General features: G+C 37.1%; 1 protein-coding gene across 2 annotated transcripts in view; it reads left to right on the forward strand.

Moving 5' to 3' along the window:
- pax9.L (paired box 9 L homeolog) overlaps positions 1-24,697 on the forward strand; it is a 31,182-nt gene extending 6,485 nt beyond the window's left edge. The window contains exons 3-5 of one of the 2 annotated variants that reach the window (XM_041571879.1): positions 521-657; positions 22,184-22,409; positions 23,236-24,697. In XM_041571879.1, the coding sequence (XP_041427813.1) occupies positions 521-657; positions 22,184-22,409; positions 23,236-23,327 (455 nt within the window). In that variant the 3' untranslated portion in view covers positions 23,328-24,697. 2 annotated transcript variants of the gene reach the window in all.
- Positions 24,698-25,357: the final 660 nt, after the last annotated feature.

Here is a 25,357-nt window from a genome sequence, read left to right on the forward strand (position 1 = left end):
TGAGAAAAGTCCCATACAGGGACCGAAACGTTGCAAGTAAGCACTTTGCTATTTTTCTCTGCATTATGAAGTCCAGGTGTGGGTCTGTATTATGCAGCTGTATAGATAGATATAGGCCTAAAATCCTACCTTTTCGTTTTGCAACTCATAAGTGTTTATAGTAATTTATCTAGCCAGCTAACGAAATACTGTAGATAGATGTATTACAGTGTAGAAATATATATCTGTATATCATTATTTAGTTAGTTATCATACAATGTAGATATGAGTATATTATGTAGGTTGAGAAGATAGATATAGGCCTAAAATCCTACCTTTTCGTTTTGCAACTCATAAGTGTTTATAGTAAGACCCCCTTTATGTTATAGTAGCATTGTGAATAAAGATAGATGATGACAGATTCCTGTATATAGTGAAACAGAGACATTACAAATAAATCGATGTCGTTCTTTACTGTGCCTGTGTTGTTGTGCATATTGGTTGGTCCCTGCCAGTAACCCTTGCCATGTCCCCATCCCAGTGACTGACACTTCGCCCTACCACAGTCCCAAAGTGGAGGAGTGGAACAGCCTGAGTAGGAACACGTTTCAGTCGGCCCAGCATGTCCTCAACGGTTTAGAGAAGAACTCACTGGATCAGGAGGTGAAGTACAGCCAGGTAAGGTGCCCTCTGCTGCTCTGGGGCTGTGTGGCCTGGGATCATCCCTATTTGGGCTCATTTTTCTGCATATGGAAAAGAATATGTTATGGAGCAGTTATAATAGAATCGGTGGCTCTCATGCCTTTATATCTGTATATTAGGGAATTGTGGCCTGTACCCTGGGCTTCTCCCTTTAAGGTGCTACCATTCTGCATTCTTGCAGAACTGCTTGTCAGGAATGGGGCTAGTTGATAGGAGGTACACAGCCATACAGTTTGTTTTTTGTTGTAACGTGATCCATCCATAGCACTATAATAAGAATGATCACCCAAACGTTCTTATTTATCTCAGCATATCTCTGGCTGTTCCTTATATTTACCTATTACGTGGGGGGTTCCTCCCAGTGCCAGAAATATTGATAACCCAGCTTCTACATGTCAGGCTTCATCTGAAATATATATATATATAGGCAAGATACCCGTTTTGGTTGTAGCATAATTTTTAAGTTTAATCACAGATCGTGAGATATTCTGTTTTCATCATAACATTTCACCCAGTATATGCAAACGTTTTTCATGTAAGCTACACACAGAAGCTGACTAAAGGGCAACATACTAAGTTATTTTTGGCTTAGGTGTATAAAAGTGAATTTTCAGGCGCACTGTCCCTTTAACTTGAACTGTTAGCAGTGCCTTGGGCAATAAGTGTGTGTGTGTAAGTGTGCACTTTTACAGTGGGTGCTGTTTATAAGGCACATATATTATAAGGCTTATATATTACAAGGCATATATATTCTAAGGCTTATATAGTATAAGGCACATATATTCTAAGGCTTATATAGTATAAGGCACATATATTATAAGGCTTATATAGCATAAGGCTTACATAGTATAAGGCATATATATTCTAAGGCTTATATAGTATAAGACATATATATTCTAAGGATTATATAGTATAAGGGTTATATAGCATAAGGCATATATATTCTAAGGCTTATATAGTATAAAGGTTATATAGCATAAGGCATATATATTCTAAGGTTTATATAGTATAAGGGTTATATAGCATAAGGCATATATATTCTAAGGATTATATAGTATAAGGGTTATATAGCATAAGGCATATATATTCTAAGGTTTATATAGTATAAGGGTTATATAGCATAAGGCATATATATTCTAAGGATTATATAGTATAAGGATTATATAGCATAAGGCATATATATTCTAAGGCTTATATAGTATAAGGCATATATATTCTAAGGCTTATATAGTATAAGGCATATATAGTATAAGGCTTATATATTATAAGGCATATATATATTCTAAGGCTTATATAGTATAAGCCAAATATATTCTAAGGCTTCTATAGTATAAGGCTTATATAGTATAAGGCATATATATATTCTAAGGCTTATATAGTATAAGGCATATATATTGTTGCCTAGAATGATGCCATATAAATCCATGGCTCTGTGGAACAGCTGTGTGTGCCCACTAAGTAGCACAGCGGGGTGGGCAATCATAAAGCCCAGTTATTCAGTTATTCGTTTAGAACGAAAGCATTCCTAATGTAAGAGACTTATCCGTATCTGTCGTTGGAGAATATATATTCTACAGAATTTAGATATTATCTTTTGTTATATATCGCCTGTTATTCCGGCCGGATAATTGCTCCACGTTTGCTTTATTACACAAACACCTTTTCTGTTATGTGACGCGCGATCGCTGCTACATCCCTCGCAATATGCGCGTCTTGTCGCCTCCTCCAGCGCGTACAATTGATCAGAAGCAAAGAAAACGTTGTTCGCTGTTCTTCTGCAGACCTGGCACCCGATGTTTTTCTGTTTATGGGACAGGTGACTAACAGTCTCTACTAGAAGTAATGGGGTAATAAAAGGACGACTCTCTCTTTCTCTCGTTTAGTGCTGAGGATTTCTTGTCTCCCCACAAATCGCCTACACAAACCTAAACTTCCACTGTGTTTGGAGGGAAACTGGGTAATTAACAATGTTGCTTGTACAACACTGCTGCATGATTACTGACGCCGCACTCTTCTATAGAGGGTTGGGAAATGTGCAACATTAGCGCAAAATTCCATAAATTGGAGCAGATGCACTGATCGCACTCACACCAACCCCATCTGCCAATCATCACCCCATGTTATAGACTTCCAGCCTGCAGATAACTTGGGCTGCTACATGACTACATACTTCATTTGTCAAGTGAAGGCTAAAAGATACTGTTCATACAGACATCACAAGGCTTTGTGCTCCACATTCACTAAACAGCTGTGAGAATCCCTGTCTGTGAGTGGCCCAGATTCACTAAGCAGTAGTATAACAACTTTCAAGTTTAAGTTAGTCCCAGTTTTGTTGGTAATTGTTATTTCGAATTTCATGCAGGTAAGGTATATAAAATGGAATTGTAACACTTGAAATAAGGGCTAATAAAAAAAAAATCTGCAGTTTTCCTAGAGAATATTTTTAAGAAAAGGTAAAATTACACCTTGAAATTGAAGAAATATTGAGCTTTATTAAAGTCTGGGTTATTATCTCTGGAATGATAAATCCCAGTGATCCTGGGAAGAAAATGACCCCCCATAAGTAATATGAATACTTTTTTCACTAAGCTTAAATATATATGATAGGAAAACCAGAAAATAATGCTAGGTCCAAAGTAGCATGATAATAGGTGTTATTATTAGTGCTGGAAAAAATGCCCATTTGTCCCTATATAAGGAACAATAGAAATGACTGCTTCTAGGTTTGGAAATAGCAACCTTTAGAGAATATAAACCGTTATTTGTTAGGGTAATAACGTTAAATACTATGCTGAGATAATAGATGTTACCACATTTTGTAAATACTTTAATATTTATGTGCATTAGAGCACAGTGGTGGAACTTGGGGGGGGGGGGCTGGTAGCAAATTTTGCCCTTTAGTTACATTTTTATTAGGGCACCCTTGTTTTTTTTTTGCATGTGAAAATAAACATTTTGGTAAAAGATGTTTTAGGCTAAATATCATGAAAGAAAAAGGCTGGGGTGATGGGGGGCATAATAATATAGTCAGGGGCAGATTTATCAAAGGTCGAAGTGAAAATTCGAATTTAAAAAATTTGAATTTCGAGCAAATTTTTGTGTACTTCGACTAGGGAATAGTCCAAAATCAATTTGAATTTGAAAAAAATTTAAAAATTTGAATTTTGCAATTTATTATGTACTGTCTCTTTAAAAATTTGACTTCGACCATTCGCCATCTAAAACCCGTCTAATTGCTGATTTAGCCTATAGGGGACCTTCTAGAACCTATTTGGAGTCAATTGGTGGATTTTGAAAAATCCAAGGTTTTTCTTTGGAAAAACTTCGAATAGAATTCGATCGAATGCGCTATTACTTCAATTTATACAATTCGAAAACTTTGATTCAATTTTTGAATTCGAATTTCGAAGGTTTTTTCAAATTCAAAATTCGACCCTTGATAAATCTGCCCCTAAATGTCTAATGAGAAAAAGGGCCAGATGTGTTTGTGTAAGTGCTGGCAATATACACGCTCTCGGCTTGCCAGGCGTCTAACAACAGAGGCCGCAGACCCTGTGTAATTACACTGTATATTTATGAAGCAGGTCCTCTTCCCATGGATTTGGGGCCCCTAAAAAGATTTTACTGTGAAATCCTATGTTTTCTGCTTCTATTACTTGCTTTGAAACGTTTTTAGCCTAACTTGCTTACAAATCCTTTTGTTGACGTATAGCCAAAAAACAAAAAAAACAAGCACAAGATGCTGGATAGGATTCAAAACATTTCTCTGATTGTAGTACAAATACAAAATTGTTATCCAGAAAGCTCTGAATTACGGAACAGGCATCTCCCGTAGACATTTTATTCAAATAATCCAAATTTCTAAAAATTCTTTTCTTTTTCTCTGTAATAATAAAACAGTACCTTGTACTTTATCCAAACTAAGATATAATTAATCCTTATTGGAAGCAAAAACCAGCCTATTGGGTTTATTTAATGCTTACATGATTTAATAGTAGTCTTAGATCCAAATTACAGAAAGATCCTTTATCTGGAAACCCCCCCCCCCCCCAGGCCTAGAGCATTCTGAATAACAGGTCCCATACCTGTACGGTAATTCACATCCAACAGCTTATAGTTTGTAGGACAAAATCATATCCATAATAAATTTAGACAATGACAGTTGGGCATACAGAAGCTGATCCAAATGTTGCTCCCAGGTCGTGATCAGATCATTATGGAGGTCTATGCCAGGGGAAGGACTTCATCAACAGTCCAGTGTGGTCCTCTCTTAGACATTAGGACGTTAGACTGGACCCTAGAGTCAGACTTTGCCAGATATTGTATGACAATCAGTCTCTTTGACCCCATAGAAGGTACAATAAACTGCCATATTCATCTAGAAGACGGTCAAAGTTGGCCAGTTTTAACCCAACATTAAGGGATGCCAGATCATATTGAACTGGATCATAGCCTGGCCTCCTTTTCCCTCAGAAAGAAAACAATTTACAAGCCCTTGCTCCACCACATACCCCCCTACAGCTGGCAGAATGGGTTTCTATGTTCATGACCTCATAGGATCCAACCGGCAGTATAGACAGAAGGTGCAGCCGCAAAGGAACTGAAATGTTAAGTGCGAGCAAAGCCTTGGGCTTCTTATATCCATTGATTAGCAGCACGATTCAGAGGTGGGCTGAGGTTTTCCCACATGCATCTACTGAATAAATTCCATAGGAGGGAAGCCTAGGATAATACAAGTAATTCTATTATATTAGGGCCATGGAACATGAGGCCATAATCTTCTCAGAAAAAACAAAATGAAAATGCCTGGCAGCTGTTTCCCATTATAGTGCTTGGGTATCATGCGCCCTCTACAAATCAGTTGATATGGGTCTTAGCCTGCAGGCCATTTAGGGTGATATGTGGGGGTTGTTTGTTGCCCTAAATATTTCTGGAACTAGGGTGGTATGATTGATTTAGCAACGCTTCCTTTACTTATAAAATGCAAAAGCTCTATCTATACTTCGCATGTGGCCCCTGATGACCCAAAAGGGCCACATATTGTATTTCATGTACCTTTTGATATGTGTTAACCCAGATTCTTTTGTGAAGCTTTCTAAATATGGCGTGTAATATATGTGCATCGTAATGGATTGTCCAAGCAATTACTGCATGAAGCACCATTACCCTGTTTTAATTGAAGATTAATTCATTTACGTTATGCGCATGCACATAAACATTGCTCAGCACTCCATACTTGGGGACCCACCAGGAAGCCTGTGTCTGAAGCCTGCAATATTTTATTGTGCTCAGAAATGTTTATCTGCATGCACATAAAGTAAATGAATTCACCTTCGATTAAACCAGAACAATGATACTTCGTTCGGTAATTGCTCGAGCAATCCATTACGCTACAAGCATACAGTATATTAAATGCTGTTTCTAGAAGGTTGCACAAAAGGAAATTTGGGCATGTTTCTTTTCAGTTGCAAACCAAGCCACCCAGTATAGTATATATGTCAACACAGCCATGGGGTCTGATCCTGTTTTAGTTACTATAGTTATAGTTTTTCATTAAAAGGTATCAGGTATTGGGCCTTAGGAGTGCAAAGGGCCTTGGACCTAAAACGTCTGACAATATCTGATTTAGGCAAATTATATGATTTAACACCCTCCATCATTTTTCTTATCCTTGCCCTATTTCCGTTATTTTATTTCTAATCTCTTTTTGCTTCTTTTTATTTCCCACAATCCACTCACATTAGATTTTCATTTGCTGCTTATCTCCTAAAAATGGAAGTATATCCTACCAGGAAGGGTATCATCCAATTGTTTTTACCCAGACAGTATAATGTAAGAGCATACGTTATTGCCTTTCCTTTTCCCCCCTTATAAATATGTGCCATATTGCTTAGACTGGATGAGCAAAGCTGCAGTTTAAACTAAAACCCCTTTAGTCACAAGCAGATCATGTTGCTGCCACTGAATTCTGCATAAATGTCACTACAGGTATAGTATCCGTTATACGGAAACCAATTATCCAGAAAGCTCAGAATTACGTAAATGTGGTCTCCCATGGACTTCATTATAACCAAATAATTAAAAAAAATTTAAAATAATTTCCTTTTTCTCTGTAGTAGTGAAATCTTACCTTGTACTTGATCCAAACTAAGATATAATTAATCCTTATTGCATGTAAAACAATTCTATGGTGTTTATTTAATGTTTAAATGACTGTTTGTAGACATTAGGGTATGGAGATCCAAATTACAGAGGGATACCTTATCCAGAAAACCTCAGGTCCCGAGCATTCTGGATAACAGGTCCTATACCTTTATACAGAGAAGGAATGTTTTGTGGCCATATAGCCATAGTATTTAAATAGAAAGAACATTGCATACAGTGATGTACTAATACAAACATCAGGCTTTTCCCCCCCCTGCCCACACATAGATTAACAAGCATGCACATGTTTGAGTTGGGTTGTTTGGAGTAGAAATAACACCCCTGATTTAATTTATATCAAAATAGCCAGCTTTCAGACAATATTAGTACACAGGAATATAAGAAGCAAACTTAAGGGGGAATGTAATTAAAAATCACAAGCAATGTTTAAAATCATTTGCTGGCGCATATACAATGATAAGCAAAGGTTAGCGTTAACACATGCTCTGGAGTTTCGTTAAATAGTTTGTCGCAAAATATGCTTTGAGATTGTGCAATTTTATTACATACACTGAGAATGTTCGCAAAAGCCATTTTGTTTGCAAACTTCGCGAGGAAGTCGCTGCGGACTGTACTCAGCCAAAAAGGTCACTTATATTTGCAATGGTCTTTGCAAACTTTTGCTCTAACGAAATTTTGTGCAAAATCCCTATCTGACGTGCCTAGCAGGTCATCTTTTTCTGAATCAATATGGCAATGAGACTGCTGTCTGGACTAACTGTGAAACGACTAACAAATTAGATATAATAGTATATAATAATAAATATAATATTCATATAAGCTATTTTCTGCTAGAACTGTATTAAACCCATTGTAAAACCTGCTAATCAATCACTAATTATCAGTGCACTTGGTAGGGAATTCCATAATTTAAGTAACAGTTTGCACACTAGAACACTAGTGAAAAAACCCTTTCTAGTCTGATGATGGAATCCCCTCTCCCCAAATCTCAGGGGATATCATCTTGTTCTATGGAAGAAAAGTTACAGTTTGCACACTAGAACTACAAAAGTGAAAAGATGATTAGCTAAGGACAATACAGTGGTGCAGCAGTTGGTTGCCCCCATGCTACGGTGGGTTTCCTTAGGGTACATGATAATGTATAATCAATGTAAAGCCCTGCAGAATGTGTTGGTGCTGTATCAATAAAAATGAATTATATTTAAGATCTAAGATGATCTATGACACCGCTTTATAACGGCAGCCTCCTGCGTGGGGCTTTTCATTACGATCTGCAGTCTCTATTTTTTTTTTCCCATAAGCCAGTCTTTGTAGAAACACAAGTTCTGCATTTCTAAGTAGACTGTAAGCTTTTGAACAATACCCTGTATTATCAGGTTCACGGCACTGTACGTCCACCTTTCATTAGAAAGTCTACTGTGAGATAGAAATCTTTTAGCACATTTAGTAGAAATCATTAATCACTTGTACCTGTAAATCATGTTTGGAGTCCTACAATTTTTTTTGTGCTCTTTCTTTTTCTCTTTAAATATGATATATTTGTCATTATATATTGCACACAAATTCCTTTGCATTGAAAAGTATTGTGGGAAGGGGAGTCATTTTTCACTGTACATTGATAACTCACTTCCAACAGCCTTACTATAGCCTGAGGTACTGTGTTTTAGGCAAGTCCATATTACAGTTATTCATGTTTAGCGGGTGCATGAACATATAATATACAGTATATACAATATACATTTAAAGTAGGGCTTACCGAAGCACAGTAACAATCAATCTGCTACATTCATAGGGTATAAGCCCCCGGGAAGGCAATTTTTATCTCTATAAAACATAAGAGCACAAGCTGGAGTTTGTGTGATAAACATTAATAAACAATTGTCATTTCTCTAAATGCCGTCAGCCATCTGTAAAAGAATATAAACTGGCATATAAAGCCTTGTCTTTTAGAAAACGTTTGCTTTTCAGAGTATGGAACAAATATAAATAAAGACAGTAACCCACAATTCAGCAGCTTTTTGGTGTTCATAACTCAAAGGAAGGAAATTGCCTCCAATATTCTTTTCAATAGACTTTAAAACCTGTTTTTTAGGTGAATGTAAGTACAATAAGGGGCCGATTCACCAAGGGTCGAATATCGAGGGTTAATTAACCCTTGATATTCAACTGGGAATTAAAATCCTTCGACTTCGAATATCGAAGTCAAAGGATTTTAGCGCAAATAGTTCGATCGAAGGAATAATCCTTCGAATCGAACGATTCGAAGGATTTTAATCCAACGATCGAAGGATTATCCTTCGACCAAACAACATTTAGGAAAGCCTACGGGGACCTTCCCCATAACATTGACTTCGGTAGCTTTTAGATGGCGAACTAGGGGGTCGAAGTTTTTTCTTAAAGAGACAGTACTTCGACTATCGAATAGTCGAATAGTAGAACGATTTTTAGTTCGAATCCTTCCATTCGAAGTCGAAGTCGTAGTCGAAGGTCAAAGTAGCCCATTCGATGGTCGAAGTAGCCCAAAAAACAAATTCAAAGTTTTTTTACTTCGAATCCTTCACTCGAAGTTAGTGAATCGGCCCCTAAGTGTGTTAGGTCAGACCTCTCATTATACAGAAAAGGGGATCAATATGTCATTGCTCACATAGTCACATTCACTTTAATACACATTACATGTGTCAATGACTACAACCCATTATTAAAACTGCTTACGTAAAGCTTATTTTTTTTTGCTTATAATTTTTATTACCCACAGTGCTCTGTCCTACCCGCAGTGCATTGCAGGAGGCTGTGATTTTAATTTTCAGAGCTAAAAATACATAGGAAATATGGTCCAATAACTTTTTCAATTTGGGGGTAATTAGACAATATTTTTGAATTTTAAGGACACATTACAATTCATAGATAGCTATAGACACATTAATGGATATTTCATTCTTACACAGTTGTTACATAGTTCATTTGGGTTGAAAAAAGCAAGAAGTCTATCAAGTTCCCTTCCAAATGACTCCCAGTGCATATATATACATACACACAAGCATAAAAAAATTCGAAATTCAAAGTAATTTTTTGGATACTTCGACCATAGAATAGGATACTACGACTTCGAAGTAAAATAGTTTGAATATTCGACCATTCGATAATCGAAGTACTGTCTCTTTAAAAAAACTTTGACTTCAATACTTCGCCAAATTAAACCTGCTGAAGTGCTATGTTAGCCTATGGGGACCTTCTAGAGCAGTTTTCTACGTTTTTTGAAGTCGAAGAAAAATCGTTCGATCGATCGCTGAAATCCGATTTTACTTCGACCGCAAAATGGTCAAATTCGGTTAAAAAAAAACTTCGACTTCGATATTTGAAGTCGAAGTATTCAAATTCGATGGTCGAATTTCAAAGTATTTTTACCTTCGAAATTCGACCCTTGATAAATCTGCCCCTTACAGTAGTTATATATAATATTAAAAGTATCAACATAAATTCACCATCAAGTACAAGGTACTTAGTCTTTATATTACATTACAAATATAAAATAAATATATTTATTTTCTTAAAATTGGATGTGTGGATGACGGCCTTCCTGTAATACAGAGCTTTCTGGATAACACATGTTTCTAAGATCTCATACCTGAAGTATATTATAAAATTGCCTATTGTATTTATATTTAGATCTGGCTGGATGTTTAATTCTGGGACTATAGTATAAATGACCCCCTGTGTCCCAGTCACTTTATATATAAGCTGGTTACCAGATCTGTGGTCTCTGAACAACCAATAAAATAAATGGACAATATGCTAAACCTGCAATAAGCCGTTTTTGTTGTGTACAAATGGACATGCAGGTAGATAAATGACTGTTTTAAATACTATAAACAAACCCAATTGCACCTTGTAGCATGCTAGTTTATATATAGGCATCTATACCAAGTTATTTCTCATTGTGCATGTTGTATTTAACTCACCATTACATATGCTTGGCCTCCATATTTTCAGTAAATATTCAAGAGCAGCTCTGGGTAGGAGGCAAGCAAAGACAATATTCCTTGTTCTATATAGAAAGACACAAATGAAAATACGCAGGCTTTATGTAAATACTTGTCAGCATAAGTCATTATGTAAAACATTGGCTCACAATTCAGTAAAGCTGAATATATTTTTACAGCAGGCAGAACATTAAAATACATTATAAGCAGTGAGAAGCAAAGGCATGATTCTGACCTGCCTGACATACTGAAAACATAAATGAGTTGCTTGATATTCATTGGTGAGTATCATTTAATGCCAAGCATCCTACGGTTTTAGTATAGTCTATAAATATATTAGGAAGAAGTATAGCAGCTCTCAGTGGCATAGTGGATCTCCAGCAAATGTGGCCCACCCATTCCCAAAGCTGTAAGGGAGATCATCTGTTCCCCATACATTTATCGAAGTTGCCTATTAGTCTGAAACTTGTATACAGCAGGAGCCTTTCAGTCTGCTGTTTCTATTGTTAGGCCCCTGACATTTTATAAATATAAATAATCTTATTTTAAAGTCTTTGTAGAATACTGTCTACTTCTGACTGTGCAGAATTATCTTCCATATGTTGCCCTAAAAAGATATGCTTGTTAATCCTGGGGTTTATAGATTCTTTGGAATGTTAGAGCTCGGTGCTGCACCTGAGTTTCAACACACCATATCACAAAATAGGGGATTTGAAAAACCCGCACTGCTGGGATTCGTTTTAATCTGGGGGGCACATTTACTTAGCTCGAGTGAAGGAATAGAAATAAAAAAAAATTTGGATACTTCGACCATCGAATCGGCTACTTCGACCTTCGACTACGACTTTGACTTCGAATCGAACATTTTGAACTAAAAATCGTTCGACTATTTGACCATTCGATAGTCGAAGTACTGTCTCTTTAAAAAAACTTTCGACCATCTACTTCGCCACCTAAAACCTGCCGAGCATCAATGTTAGCCTATGGGGAAGGTCCCCATAGGCTTTCCTAGCTTTTTTTGATTGAAGGAAAATCGTTCGATCTATGGATTAAAATCCTTTGAATCGTTTGATTCGAAGGATTTAATCATTCGATCAAACGATTTTTCCTTCGATCGTATGAACGTATAATCGAAGTCGAAGGATTTTACTTAGACAGTCGAATATCGAGGGTTAATTAACCAATTGAATCATGGGCTGAAAATTAATTTTATGCAGATTTAATACTCATTTTGCACACATTAATATTAGGTTGTAGGAATGTGATGGCTTCAGCTCCTAGCCTAGCTCATACATGGAGGCTGTCTGGGGATGGTGGATAGTGGTAATACAACAACAGAGCTGGATTGTACTGGGCTCCCTCCACCACCAAAAAGGTCTAGTTACTGCTGATCACAATGTATTGATAACTATTATTGAATATGGTATGTGCTGTGAAAGCCAGAAAGCTAGCAGCAACAGGACAAAGAATGGTTAAATTTTTTTTTAGAGAAGCATGTTTGGGGAGGGATCATGTGAAATGCGCCTGTGTATGAAACGCAGTTTACACATTCCAACTTAACTTTCTTGTACAAAGAATACTGTAGTCCTGTCACTCTGTGGGGATTATCCTGAGATAGAATGTAAGATGACATATGGCTGTATACAGTGAATAGAATTTTACCTTTAGTATGATGCAGATAGTATTTTAAGACAATTTGCGAATCATTGTAGTTTTTTTATGTTTTTGTGACTTTTCAGTGATGGTTGATGATAACATTTATACTGTGATCTGGTTGCTAGAGTCTCTTGTACCTAACAACCAGGCAATTGGACTGCATGGTAGGGTTACCAACAGCAATCTTTAAAAGGGATACCATAAAAAGGCTTTTTTGTGTGGCTATACTGAAATCTTTCCAGGCTTATATTGCATGCTGTATTTAAATTGTGGTTACCATTTTGCATGGATGGATCATATGTAAATTGAGGTGGCACATTTTCCGTCTAGAACTAGATATATAAAATCTACATCCTGACTATCAACTACTGTAGATGCATTCAGCAGCACATGGACCTGTTTGGTATGATTGGGTTCCATGGTATACTACATGCCTTTTCTATATTAAGGAATATGTCTTATGACACATGGGATATTTACTCCCATATATTGAGCTTTTCAGGCCCAAAAATGCTCTACTGAATATGGTTCAGCCAAGAAGAGAACACCCTGTGTGCCATCAGCCTAGGGGGTAATAGTATAAAAGGTGCAACGTTTGGATCCTGATCAGGTAGAAACAAACCAGTCATGTTTCAATTATAAATCACATGCTATTTTTTGATAGAAGTCATTATATAAAGTAGAACAAATCTTGGGTACTTGTAGAACTCACCAGTTGTGAAGGGAGGTCCAGGTGCACCGCCCTGAACCCTCAGCTTAGGGAGCGGACCACCGTACAAAGAAAAAAGGGTAGGCACTCACAGGAACCAGTCTTCAGGTTTGTCAAAACATAAAAGTAGTTTATTGTAGCATTCAACAATACAAATTCAGTGACTTACGCGTTTCATATCTCTCGGATACTAAATCATAGGCCTATGATTAAGTATCTGAGAGATATGAAACGCGTAAGGCACACTAGGCAGGTGCCTACCCTACTGACACCTAGATCCAGCCCTATCACATACTCTGCATTACTCTACCATACTGTATATTATACCATAACCATAACTCTGCCTCGCAGACATTACATTGCAGTTTAGTTCTCGTGAGAGGCAAGTCAGCACAAGTCAAGTTTGGAGCAAGAGACCAAGGAGGTGGCAAATCCGTATGTTGATGTCACCCCATGGATAGAGGAGGCAGAAAGTGTCGTAATAAAGCAAATAAAACTCTTTATTTTTACCATAAATCAGCTAAACAGAGTGGGTAACAGCCAGTAAGACTCATTTATGTAGTGCTGTTTTATTTATTTCAGTTTTAGACCACCTCAGCTTGAGTAGTTACAATTGTGGCATATTTATAGTAAACCAAGAAAAGAAAGATCCATATATTTTTGACAGTCTCTTTATTGTTGTATCTATATTTTGTTTTCTCTGCCACATTTTGGTCATTTGCACATAATGAACTGCTCCCGTAAGGCTCATAATATGTCTAAATGTCATAGAAATTAATCATACTGTAAAGGCATTAAGAGCAGTTTAGGCATTTGTCTGTAATTACTGCCATTTAGTCTGTGTGCTAACATATGTAGATAATATATCTTTCTTATTTATCTTTCTGGTATCTTTCAGGAGGCCTCGGTAATTTTTTATTCTATTTATAGCTATGCTAATTTATGTGACTTTCATTGTAATCCTGTAAAGGAAGATTCTCACGAAAGATGTTTTATTGCCACCTGTAAGTAGGGTTGCCACCATTTCTTGGAAAAAAAAATATTTTTTTCCCTATTAATAACATTGGGATCTACCATGATTTTTACCGGCCAGGCCGGGAAAATACCGGCTAGGTGGCAACCCTACCTGTAAGCCATATAAAGAGCCAATTGCAGGTGCCAAGAATCTACCAGCCAGAAAAGTATCATGGGAACCATTGGGACATTGATGAAAATATTTAACAGGGGTCATTTACTACTGCAACCAGAGTTGTACTAAGGCAGAAATGGGCACAGGTGACACCATCCATAAAGGATTTATACGATTTTACCACGCAGAAACGATTTTTAAAGAAAAGTCGACCACTGCATAAATATGCTAAGTGGGTTTAAGCTTAGTCAATGGCCCACAAGGTTAGTGTATTTACTTGGTGGTTGTCTTTTTTAAAACCCACACCGGGTTTCCATCTCAAAAAAACCACGTGGGTCCATGCCCAAAAGGTACTTGCTTCCAAACATGCTCCTTAGACTGCCGTATAGTTGCACTCGGCACTGGTGCGTCCGTCCCACCTCTTGCTCCAAATAGCATAAGTTCTCCTGTTGATGCAGGGGAGCCATGGAGCTTTAAGGTGGAGGTAGCGCCAGGGTTCCCTCAGCAGGCTGAATTAATGGATGCAGCCTATTTGCACCTAAAGAATCATTCAAAGTTGTACAATTATGTTATCCTGTGCCTGAAACGATTTAATACCAACTTTAAACTTTTTAAAGTGCCATTGGATTTTTTTTTTTGCTTGAGCTGCAATTGCATCAGATGCAACCCTCTTCTTGTAGCACAATTTTGAAGGAATATTGGAAATTATGCTGCAATTTGTGTTCAAAATTTACGCACTGCACTTGCGATCATAAATTAGCTTTAATACCCCTCTCAGTTAGCAGATACTAGATGGAGAGCTGTATATTGCCCATGTTAAACAAGCTTCAGATAGGCATCCTACTGGGCCCACAATGAAGAAAGTTGTGTCAAGAGAAGTTACAGCATCTACATCCACTGCCACCTCTCGTCTCAGACCTTTCTATCTTGCCGCTTCTTATCCCTGGAATTCCATCCCTGAATTCCTTCATAAGGAGTGCTCTCTCAATCTCTTAAAGGGCATTAGTCTAGTCCTGGTGCCTATTGGACAATGCCTTTACTTTGTGCACTTTTTCCTCTCCAATTTGTGCCTGTATGTTAGCCACCCACCCATTTAGACTGTAAGCTCTAAAGCACAGGGACCTCCATCCTACTGTGTCTCTTACCACATAGCACTTAAGCTCTGTGTCTTTATATATTTTTTTTTATTGTGTATATTTATTGTATTTATTGTCTGACTGTACCTTGTGGCTGAACTATTAGATATAATCATACACGTGATGGTCATAATTAGCTGAAATTCAGTAGTATCACAGGGGTGCACAATGCTGTCCACAAAACTCATATATAGGTGGCTCCATTCATTAATTAGTCATAGTCGAATCATTTGCAGATTTTCATTGACTGGTCCAATTAATTGTGGCTTACATATTGTGCAATAACTCTCAATTTTGTTTTTGATTTCCACCATAAAAGGAGGGCAGGGCCCTCATTACCTAATATATAATGTTGTTTGTAAATTGTCTAATTGGTGCTATATACATGTAATAATAATACTATTTGTGTGATTCTAATTAGCTTTAACAAATGTTGCTTTAAGAATACTTATGTATTATTTGTTTACAAATAGGCCTCTTTTTCATTGTGTGACTGATTCAATGATCTTGGCAACGCACTGTATTAATAGGGTCATAGATAGAAATTATTTACTATTTTTTTTAATAAACGAGCTTCAGGGAAATCTCGGTTGGATTATAAAACCGATGGCCACTTTGAATTGGCGTGGCTTTTGACCAGTACTTGGATGTCATGAAGCAAAGAAATGACTTGATTGGTTAGATGTTGAGCAGTGTTAACCTGGGCATACACATTAAAATCTTTGGCAGATTTGACCACCACCATTGTGTTCCACTTTGACCTGATTATTTGGCTCCAGTGCCAGTGATAGGATAATAATGGATGGCTTTGCAAGCTCATTGGCAGATGACTATATCAATGAGCTGTTAAATCTCCCCAATACATATCTGCCTGAATTTTACCCAGATATCTATTGGATAAGCCATCAGAGACCGCCCATACACTGGCTGCAAACTCGGTCTGACGGGGCAGAATCAGCAACTTAACCTGCCAGTATCTTGTGCCAACATGGATAGCAGTCTTTGTAGTATCATACCATCTGGGAAGGCGGAATTATCTGAGAAAAAAAACCTAACAATTTTCAAGTCATTGCAATTATGTAACATGTAATCAGAGAATTTGGTTGCTTTTATAATTACAGTAAGGCCATCACTATATATATATATATAGAAAAAATCACCAGCAGCACACTGTTAAATTTGCAAGAAAGTGCTCAAGTGCAAAATTTATTTAGCCCATAGCATACAAAAAAGGCAACGTTTCGGGTCTCCCAGGCCCTTTATCAAGCCTCGGAGGCCCGAAACGTTGCCTTTTTTTGCAAATTTAACAGTGTGCTGCTGATGATTTTTTCGATGTATAGATGTGACCCTAGGACAGGATAGGGTCTTCCGGTTCAGCACCTGACACAGCAACGATGGACTACTTTGGGAGGTGAGCGCTCCACATTTGTTACTATCACTACATATATAAGCCCACTGGGAAGTGGTTTGGTCTATCACATTGGATTACAGGTATTGGATCAGTAGACCAGGGGAGTGTCTACAACATCTTCCCATTTCATTTATTTTCCACTTGTTTAGACTTCTGGCCAAATAATCAAATTAATGACATGTATCCATTCATGTGGAGGGAACAACATCCCACCATTTGGCTGGATACCGTAAACTTTGGCCAGCATACTGCCGTCTTTAAAATATGTGCTTATTACTTTCACTTATTGATTAAGGGGCCCCTTAGGCTGGAGGCCCCTAACAAAACTCCAGACCTGGTTACAGGAAACATTATATTACATCAGTAATAATCTCTGCGCTTCTTGGATATTGTTGCAAGAAAAGAATATAAACAGAAAATCATTTTAGAAAGGCAATCTTGGCATATGTTTTCAGTTCAATTTGCTAGTGAAATCCTTATCTCTGCAATGTTTCTTTTTCTTTTGTCCATTCACTTAAACGACAGGATGTATTTAATGCAATTAATATGGCATGCAATTTTTTTTTAACTGATTCCCGAGCCTCAAACCGCAGGAATCCTATGGTTCTGCTGCTGTAGGGAGTTAGAAGTAACATACCCTTCCCAGTAAATGATATATTTAGATATGGCAGATATGAAATTGAGAGGTGACAGAGATGCCCCCCAGGGACTTTTCCCTTCTAGAATAAATGATCTAAGTGTGCTCTGAAGGGATCATTTCTGATTTATCCCACAAAAACAAACACACATAGAATCGTGGGCTTGTAGATGATCAAGAGATACAGAGTACTACTGAAGTGGACAGGCACCCAAAAGTCTTGTGCAATCAATGGTAGTTTTCAGTGCTCTCATACAGGGAAAATAAAGCCAATACGTAGCATTTACTTTGTCTATTTTCTTAGTATGTACAGTCAAATCATATGACTATATGTTATTCACACCCTCTTGATTTATATGTTTACATTTAGTTATTTATTTGGATTTGCCAGGTTAATTACACACAAACTCTCTCCCTCTCTATACTCTATACACATTTAGAGCAGGACAGCATCATACATGTTTCATTGGTATATTTGCTTATGGGTACTAGTAGGAAATTTAGTAGTAACTTTCTTTATAATAAACATTCCAGCCCTGCTCTAATGTAAAGCACTGTGTAACTTGTTGGCGCTATATAAATAAATTATGATGATGATGATGAGTTAAAAAAAAGTATTTTCTGAACTACAAGTATAGGCAATTGGATCATAACATATGGTGCCTTTGCTAAAAGAAAACTGTCAAACTCCAAGCCCTCAAGGCCTTAATCAGCCAGGTATGAGGCTTATACATGATCGCTAACAGGTGGTTCAGTAAAAATGGCTGAATCACTGCTGACCAGATGGCAAGTCATACGGGGATATATTAGAATATTGGCCTCTTAAAGGCACCTTATATTCAACCGTTATAAAAACAACAGCAGATACATGTTTTTTTTGCCAAGCCAATAAGAGTGATACAATTGATTTTATCAGCCTGATAGCGATGCTGTTCATCCCAAATAAACTGTACTGTACATGCCAGCAGACATTCTCTACCGACGTGTTACTCATTTGAATTGGAAACTGTTTCTGTAATACTTGGCTCCCTAAAAACATTTCCATATACAAAAATAATGGATTTGTCTGATAAATATTTATCTTATTTATATTTATAAGCATTTTGTTGTTTCTGGGTGTACTAGATGTTATTTATGGTGATGCCAATCAGTCTCCATGTCAGTATCTATAGAGGGGCAGAATTACTTGTGTTAGGAGCGAGGAAAAGTCTTTAGCTCATATATTATTCTGTGTGTGTGTGAGAATGTGTATGTTTTTACATCTGCAGATACTTAAATTAACATTTCCATATACCGAGAACAAGACAGAGATAAACAAGCTTCAACATTCCAGATGTTCAGAAAAGACTACAGCTCCCAGCATCGCCTTAGCAGCTTTTCTAGGATAAGAATGCTGGAAGTTGTAGTTCTGCAAAAGATGGAGAGTCTCGTGCAAAATTCTAGCAGTTTGGGGTAATTAATTATTTGTGGATTTCTTAACCTGCTCAGAATATTGTAACAGATTTTTCTTTATACTGACCCCAAAAAGCAATGTTTGGTAATAGTAGAAGCAAATTATCCAAGAATATAACTCCCAGCATTACATATCGAAAAAAGATGGGAAATTTTTCAAAACACCCCAATCTGCCCAGGTAATACCCATGTACACTCAGCAACACCAGAATATTCCCCCAATCCTGCTGGAAAGGGCTTGGATTTGGCCAAATCACAAACCAAATCCAGAATTCAGAAATCATATGGCATAATTTCACATGATTTTATGGGGTTGAATTTTGTTTGGTTTTGGTTTAGCCAGACTCTTGGATTCAGCCGAATCCCAATCCTGCTGGAAAGGGCTCAGATTCGGCCAAATCCCAAACCAAATACAGAGTTTTTCACTCGTGAGATTAACCATGGGATAAAGCTTGATATATGCATAGAAGGAAATATGTAGAGCAGGAATGCTCTGTGTGCACAGTAAGCTATGTCCTCATACTTCACTGTTGACTAAGGGCTAAAGAAATAAAAGTTAAATCCCCGACCAAAAATCTTTCCCTTTAAGTGACACTGCAGAGTTTTCTGTCTATTTGCGTAAAAATTCAAATAAAAAAAAATATAATGAGAAAAAGTACCTAGTGTGTATTAGAGAGAGAGAGAGAGAGAGAGAGAGGGAAGGGATCAAGCCAACGGGCTGATGTTGCCAAGACTGACTAGTGAAGGCATGCCCCTACCCACACCAGTATTTCAAGGCTTTTCATCAGTGGCTCTGTTTGTAAACTCTGAGGCCCAGCTCAGAACATTCCAATCATATAAAAAAATAAAGTCATGGTGCAAACCAATTTAACATTGCACTACTGTCAGTATGTTGGGGCAGTATCTGTATTTCTCAGTTTTGCTTGCAAGGCCTTATTTCTGTACAGCAGAGGCAAATGTTAGAGACATGGAAATATTGTATTACATAGAAATTGTGAGATTATATAGAAATTGTGGGATGGTACTACTAAAAAATGTAGCAAAAGCTGAATACCTTAAATATTTTTTCCCTCTTTGGATGCACACTTGCATAAACAAACTGCTTCTGCCTGGAGTGTGTAAAGAAACATGCATATCTCTGATCTTTGTGGGTCTAAATACACAGACTTACAAAGACACATTTCCATGTTCACCTGTGTCAGAATCTGTATGTACCGGCCCACAGATATGAATGATCCCTATTTATTTGTGCTTTCAATATTGAGATAAAGTGTGTTGGAGCTTGGCCCTCTTTGGCTGGAAGCTGAACCCCTTACTAATGTAGGTGTTCATTTTCTGACTTGTAGTAGACAGAAAATATTGCTGTTTATATACATGTGGCACCAGCAGGATAAAATACTATTGTCCACAAGTCACATGATTTTAAGGGTTTGGATTTTGTTTGGTTTTGGTTTGCTGAGACTCTTGGATTCAGCTGAATCCCAATCCTGCTGGAAAGGGCTTGGATTTGGCCAAATCCCAAACCGAATCCAGAATTCAGTGCATCTTTAGTGTTTATGGAGCACTTTAAATTCAGTTAGTATCAAAACTCAGAAGTCCTTCTTCTTGCCCAACTTGCTGATAAACAGCACATGTGCTATGATCAATCATAATGTTCACTGAAGCCATGGAAACCATAACACACAAATTACAGGTAAGCAAAACACTGGTTGCCTCAACAATGTGTTTCTTAAGGCTGCACAAAAGCTCCCACTATCCTTTTTTTCTGAGACAAAAACATTCCCGAGCAGTGAATAAAATAAAATGAGCAGAATGAAAACAGAAAGTGTAAAGGCAGCTAAAAGGAATGTCAATGATAGATGGCAAACGAAGGAAGGTGCAAGCCAAGGGTTTGGCCTTTACACAACATTTCATGAAACATCTTTCCTCGTTGCTCAAATAAAGTAACACAACCTTGAATCCACCCCCAAACAGTTCTGTTCTCTTCCTGAAACCAGAGAACTCAGAAGTTTCCTTGTCTAAAAGGCAAAATCACTTGCCACTGAATGTGGATTCTGATGCTCCCTTAATGTGCTCCTGTTTACCTCTATCTTAGTATATGGCTAAATAAACAAAAGAAGATGATCCCTGTGGCTCAGGTTTTAGGATCCTTTGTATGGCATATTAAGGTCACCTTACAAACAATGCTTTTGTTTAGTGGGTTTCCCGTGGTGGCACTTTAAGCTTCTACTCAATTAGCTGTTCATTTATTTATCAAATAAAGAAAAGATTAGCACTAATATCAAGGCCATTTAAATCCATTTGGGAAGTGAACTTGGTAAAAAGCTTCTTCAGAGACAGAAGGATTACTCAAATCCCCTTAAAGCCGTTGACTTGAAAAGGCACTGGAACGTCTACTGCCACTTTCAATGGAAGAGTGTTAGTTCAAAAAACATGAAATTACTGTATATATATATATATATATATATATATATATATATATATATATATATATATATATATAGAAAACTTGGAACTGGTGCACACGGCAAGCTCTATATATATATATATATATATATATATATATATATATATATGCAGATCGGAACACATACACTGTTTTAATTTACATCACCAGTTATCATTTTAACATGCTCCAACTGCCATGTTGTTGCACCTATTTGTGTTCAACGCTATTACCTACTCAATGGCTTATGATATCCATGCACAGCAGTAGGCAAAGCTGAAAGGATAACACAAACTGTACATATAAATGTGTTTTTAAAGGGGATATAAATCCATAAAGACTTTTTTACATAATGAAAAAAATGGCAGTGGCATTTGTGAATTGCTTTCTGTTGTTTTCTGCTATTTGTACCGCTGGTTGTGGCTACATGTACAACCGAAAGACTGCAGCAGTTGTGAGCTCTCCTTCGGCCAAGGCTTCACTTCCACTTCCTAAGCATAGGAATGTTGTGTTGTGTAAAGGAGGATTAGTCTGTTGGGAGTAACTTACACTCTGGAAAAAATTGCTAGTAAAAGAACAAGAAAAACAGAGTGGGGACACATTATTGGTTAAAAAGCCCTTTGTGACTTCATAGCATTCTCTGTTTTTCCTGCATAGGTTATATTTAAATTGTCTTAAATTATTACCATGGAATCTGACTATGGGTTGTTTTAAAGCTGTCAAGTACATGTACAAATAATGAATTGGCTTCAGATATTTCATGTTTGTGTTCTCTTTTCAGTCAGCCAGTGGTTTACCAGCAGTTAGCGGCTTTGTGGCAGCTTCAGGCATGACTCCATACCCAACAGCCGCGCCAGTTTCCCCCTACATGGCATACAGCACAGCAGCTCCCACAGGTTACGTGACAGGGCACGGATGGCAGCACACTGGTGGTAGCCCACTATCCCCTCACAACTGTGACATCACAGCATCATTAGCATTCAAAGGCATGCACACAGCACGGGAAGGTGAGTGTAAGCAACCCGCAACCTTATGTGGAGAAGGAACCTATGCTCAACTACAGGACGGTGCAGTTAATGAAGAAAAATATTCTATTACACACTGTTAAGGATTACAACCTTTCCATAAGTACATGAGCAGAATAATCAATTTAAAATCTGTATCATACGCCTTAATTTCTATACAATAGACATAATGCAATATTTAGAAGTTAGATGAGTTAGCGTCCAATGGCCTTGGTGTACTTACATTAATAAAAGTGACTGTTATATAAATATATATATATATATATATGTTAACAAGTGCTCTGATTAAGATGTTGTTAAGTTTTCTATATCCCAAGTGAGATTGACTGCATAGAATAATCTGATAGCATTGCATTCATGGGTATTCATTAACCGTTACTTATTACATGCATTTATATATATTCCATTGCTCCCCAGTACTGTAATAGTATGAGTGAGTGGACATTAGAGGTTAATAGATTTATGAATGCAAATTCAAGCATGTGAATCTGATTTGTTGTTTCAAATGAACTTTCTGGTCTGCACCAAGTCCAAGGCTTCATTCTCATCGTGTACTTTTGGCCATACTAAATAAAGGGTATGTTTAGCTGAGGAGCACATTCCCCTGTACCATAAAACTGTTCCTAATATATTTAGTTCAGATTGGCTGTAATACAAACAGATCCTCTCTGTTGTTAATGAAAAACATTTATATGCTCACCATAAGCACACAGTTGAAATTCTAATTGTGTTTGTGCATGTTTAACGCATTTGTAATATTTTGGTTGCATTCGTCAGTTTTTTTTTCTTCTTTCTTTCCATGCAGCAGAAGAATCCAAGCTGAGTATCCAAACACGCAAGTCCCCACAGCCCTACCACATACAACGCCATGGGACTATTGCTCATATGCCAAGTGCATAGACCATAGACTGTTCAGACTCACACCAATATTCCTCATGTAAACTTTGTAAAAGTTCAGTTGCCATCAAAACCCTTGATTCTGAATCAGTTGGAGCTGTGCCAGAGATATGGAATCTCACACCTGGAATATGCCAGTTAAATAAACACCTGAAAGCTACACCAAGCTGTCATCTCTAGGATCCAAAGTCAGTGTCAACGATACACCTGGTGGGCATTGTGTGAAACTACCTTCATCAGATTCATTGAACCACAACTCCATCATTTACCAATGGAATTTGAAAGACGTGCCATTATTTCAGTTGGTCTTAAAGCCTTCCAGGCATTTATTTTTTTTTTTTTTTTTTTTGTTTTTATAAAATATTTTTTGATATAAACCCTTTTAACCATATAAAGCTCTAACCCAAGGACATGTTCCAGTTGTGAACCTGAACATAATGTGAAGAGGAAATGAAGGGATGTTGGACTCTTACCTCATGCTGTTCTTCAGCAACCACAAATGGGGTCAATGGGGTTTAAAACCCAAAGCTACGCAAGGACAAGAGAGTCACTCAGAGTGGCCAAACCAGATAAGATCTGGAGGACACACAAAGTAACCAATCCTCCTCCCCTCTTTACTGTTCTAATTGCAGTCTGTCAGGGACAGTATGATCAATGATACACCCCTACCTAGCAAAACAGGAAGAGTCAAGAAACACTTATTTGTGATGTCCTTTATAATATTTTTTAATTATTATGGTCCAAATTTAGTATAATTATAAGGGTGGGAAGGGTGGTTTAATGGGGTTTGGCTTAACAGCTAATAGGATTTGGCATAACAGTCAAAGGTCCAAATTTTTTTGTAGATTTTTCCATTTTCTGGAAGCAGAACATTGCCAAGTGAAATTTTATATAAAATGTATTGAACTATTCGGATAACCATATTTTTTCCAGCAAAGGGTGATTGTGCGCAGTGTTTTTGTTACAGGCTTGTGTGATGACGAACGGCTTGGAAATTCACACAACAGATAACGGATTTATCAGCTGTTTTAACAAGAGGGTTAATATGAAGCACTTAAAAAACGTGAGCTGTAATCAGAGCACAAATCGAGTTGTAATGGGGGGCTATTAGAAGTTCTCTCTTGCAGGTTATCTCACCCAGTCCAACACTAAGTGCCTCAAGGCATGGGCAGTTAAAACTAGATTGCATCTTTTAAGAAGTAGAAAGCTTGTGGCTTAGACCGTGTAATTGCATGGATTCTTTTTTAAAGGACTTTCAAATGCAATGGAACAACTATCTATTTTTTAAGCTTTATTCTGCACCACTTTTCTAAAACTGTATGTGCATTTTACTACCATTGCAATAAAGTGGAAGCACTCACCCATGGAAAAAATTGTCCTCTGTTTTTAACATTTATGTAAAAAAAAAAAATGTCTATTTCTGATCCAGAGGTATGTTTTGGTGTTGGGATACAAGCGGTGTATTTTGTTATGCACGATAAAAGAATACTGTGTTTTTAGAAATGTAATAATATTAATGAGCAATACAAAAATATAGTAATACATTATGTGAGATTTAAAAAATTAATATACACAGGGGAACTCCACCCATAAACGATTATTTTTGCATAATTCCTTTGTAAATCTAAAAGTTAAAACTCATTCTAAATCTTTATTTTTTTTCCATGAATATTATTTTTTTACCAATATTTTGATGGAGGCCATTTGCCATCCATCTTCTAGTCAGTCATTCCAACTACTATTTTTTTGCTATGGTAAATACATAGAACCCTAGCAACCACATAACATCAATTGGCATGTTAATTCCAAACAAGAGATCACAAAGAATAATATCTAGAGACCAACTGAGAATTGTCATAGAATATAATTTCCTACAACACACTAAGGAGGTTATTTATTAAAGGTCGAGTTGTGTTTTCCCAAAAACATGTAGTTTTTCGAGGGTAGTTTAACTAAAAACTCGAATTTTACTGGATAAAAAAAAGATGTATTATGCTCCGAAGCTGCTAAAAGTCGGAATCCAAAAATACTCC

Source organism: Xenopus laevis, chromosome 8L, assembly GCF_017654675.1.
Source record: "Xenopus laevis strain J_2021 chromosome 8L, Xenopus_laevis_v10.1, whole genome shotgun sequence".
NCBI classification, from domain to species: Eukaryota; Metazoa; Chordata; class Amphibia; order Anura; family Pipidae; genus Xenopus; species Xenopus laevis.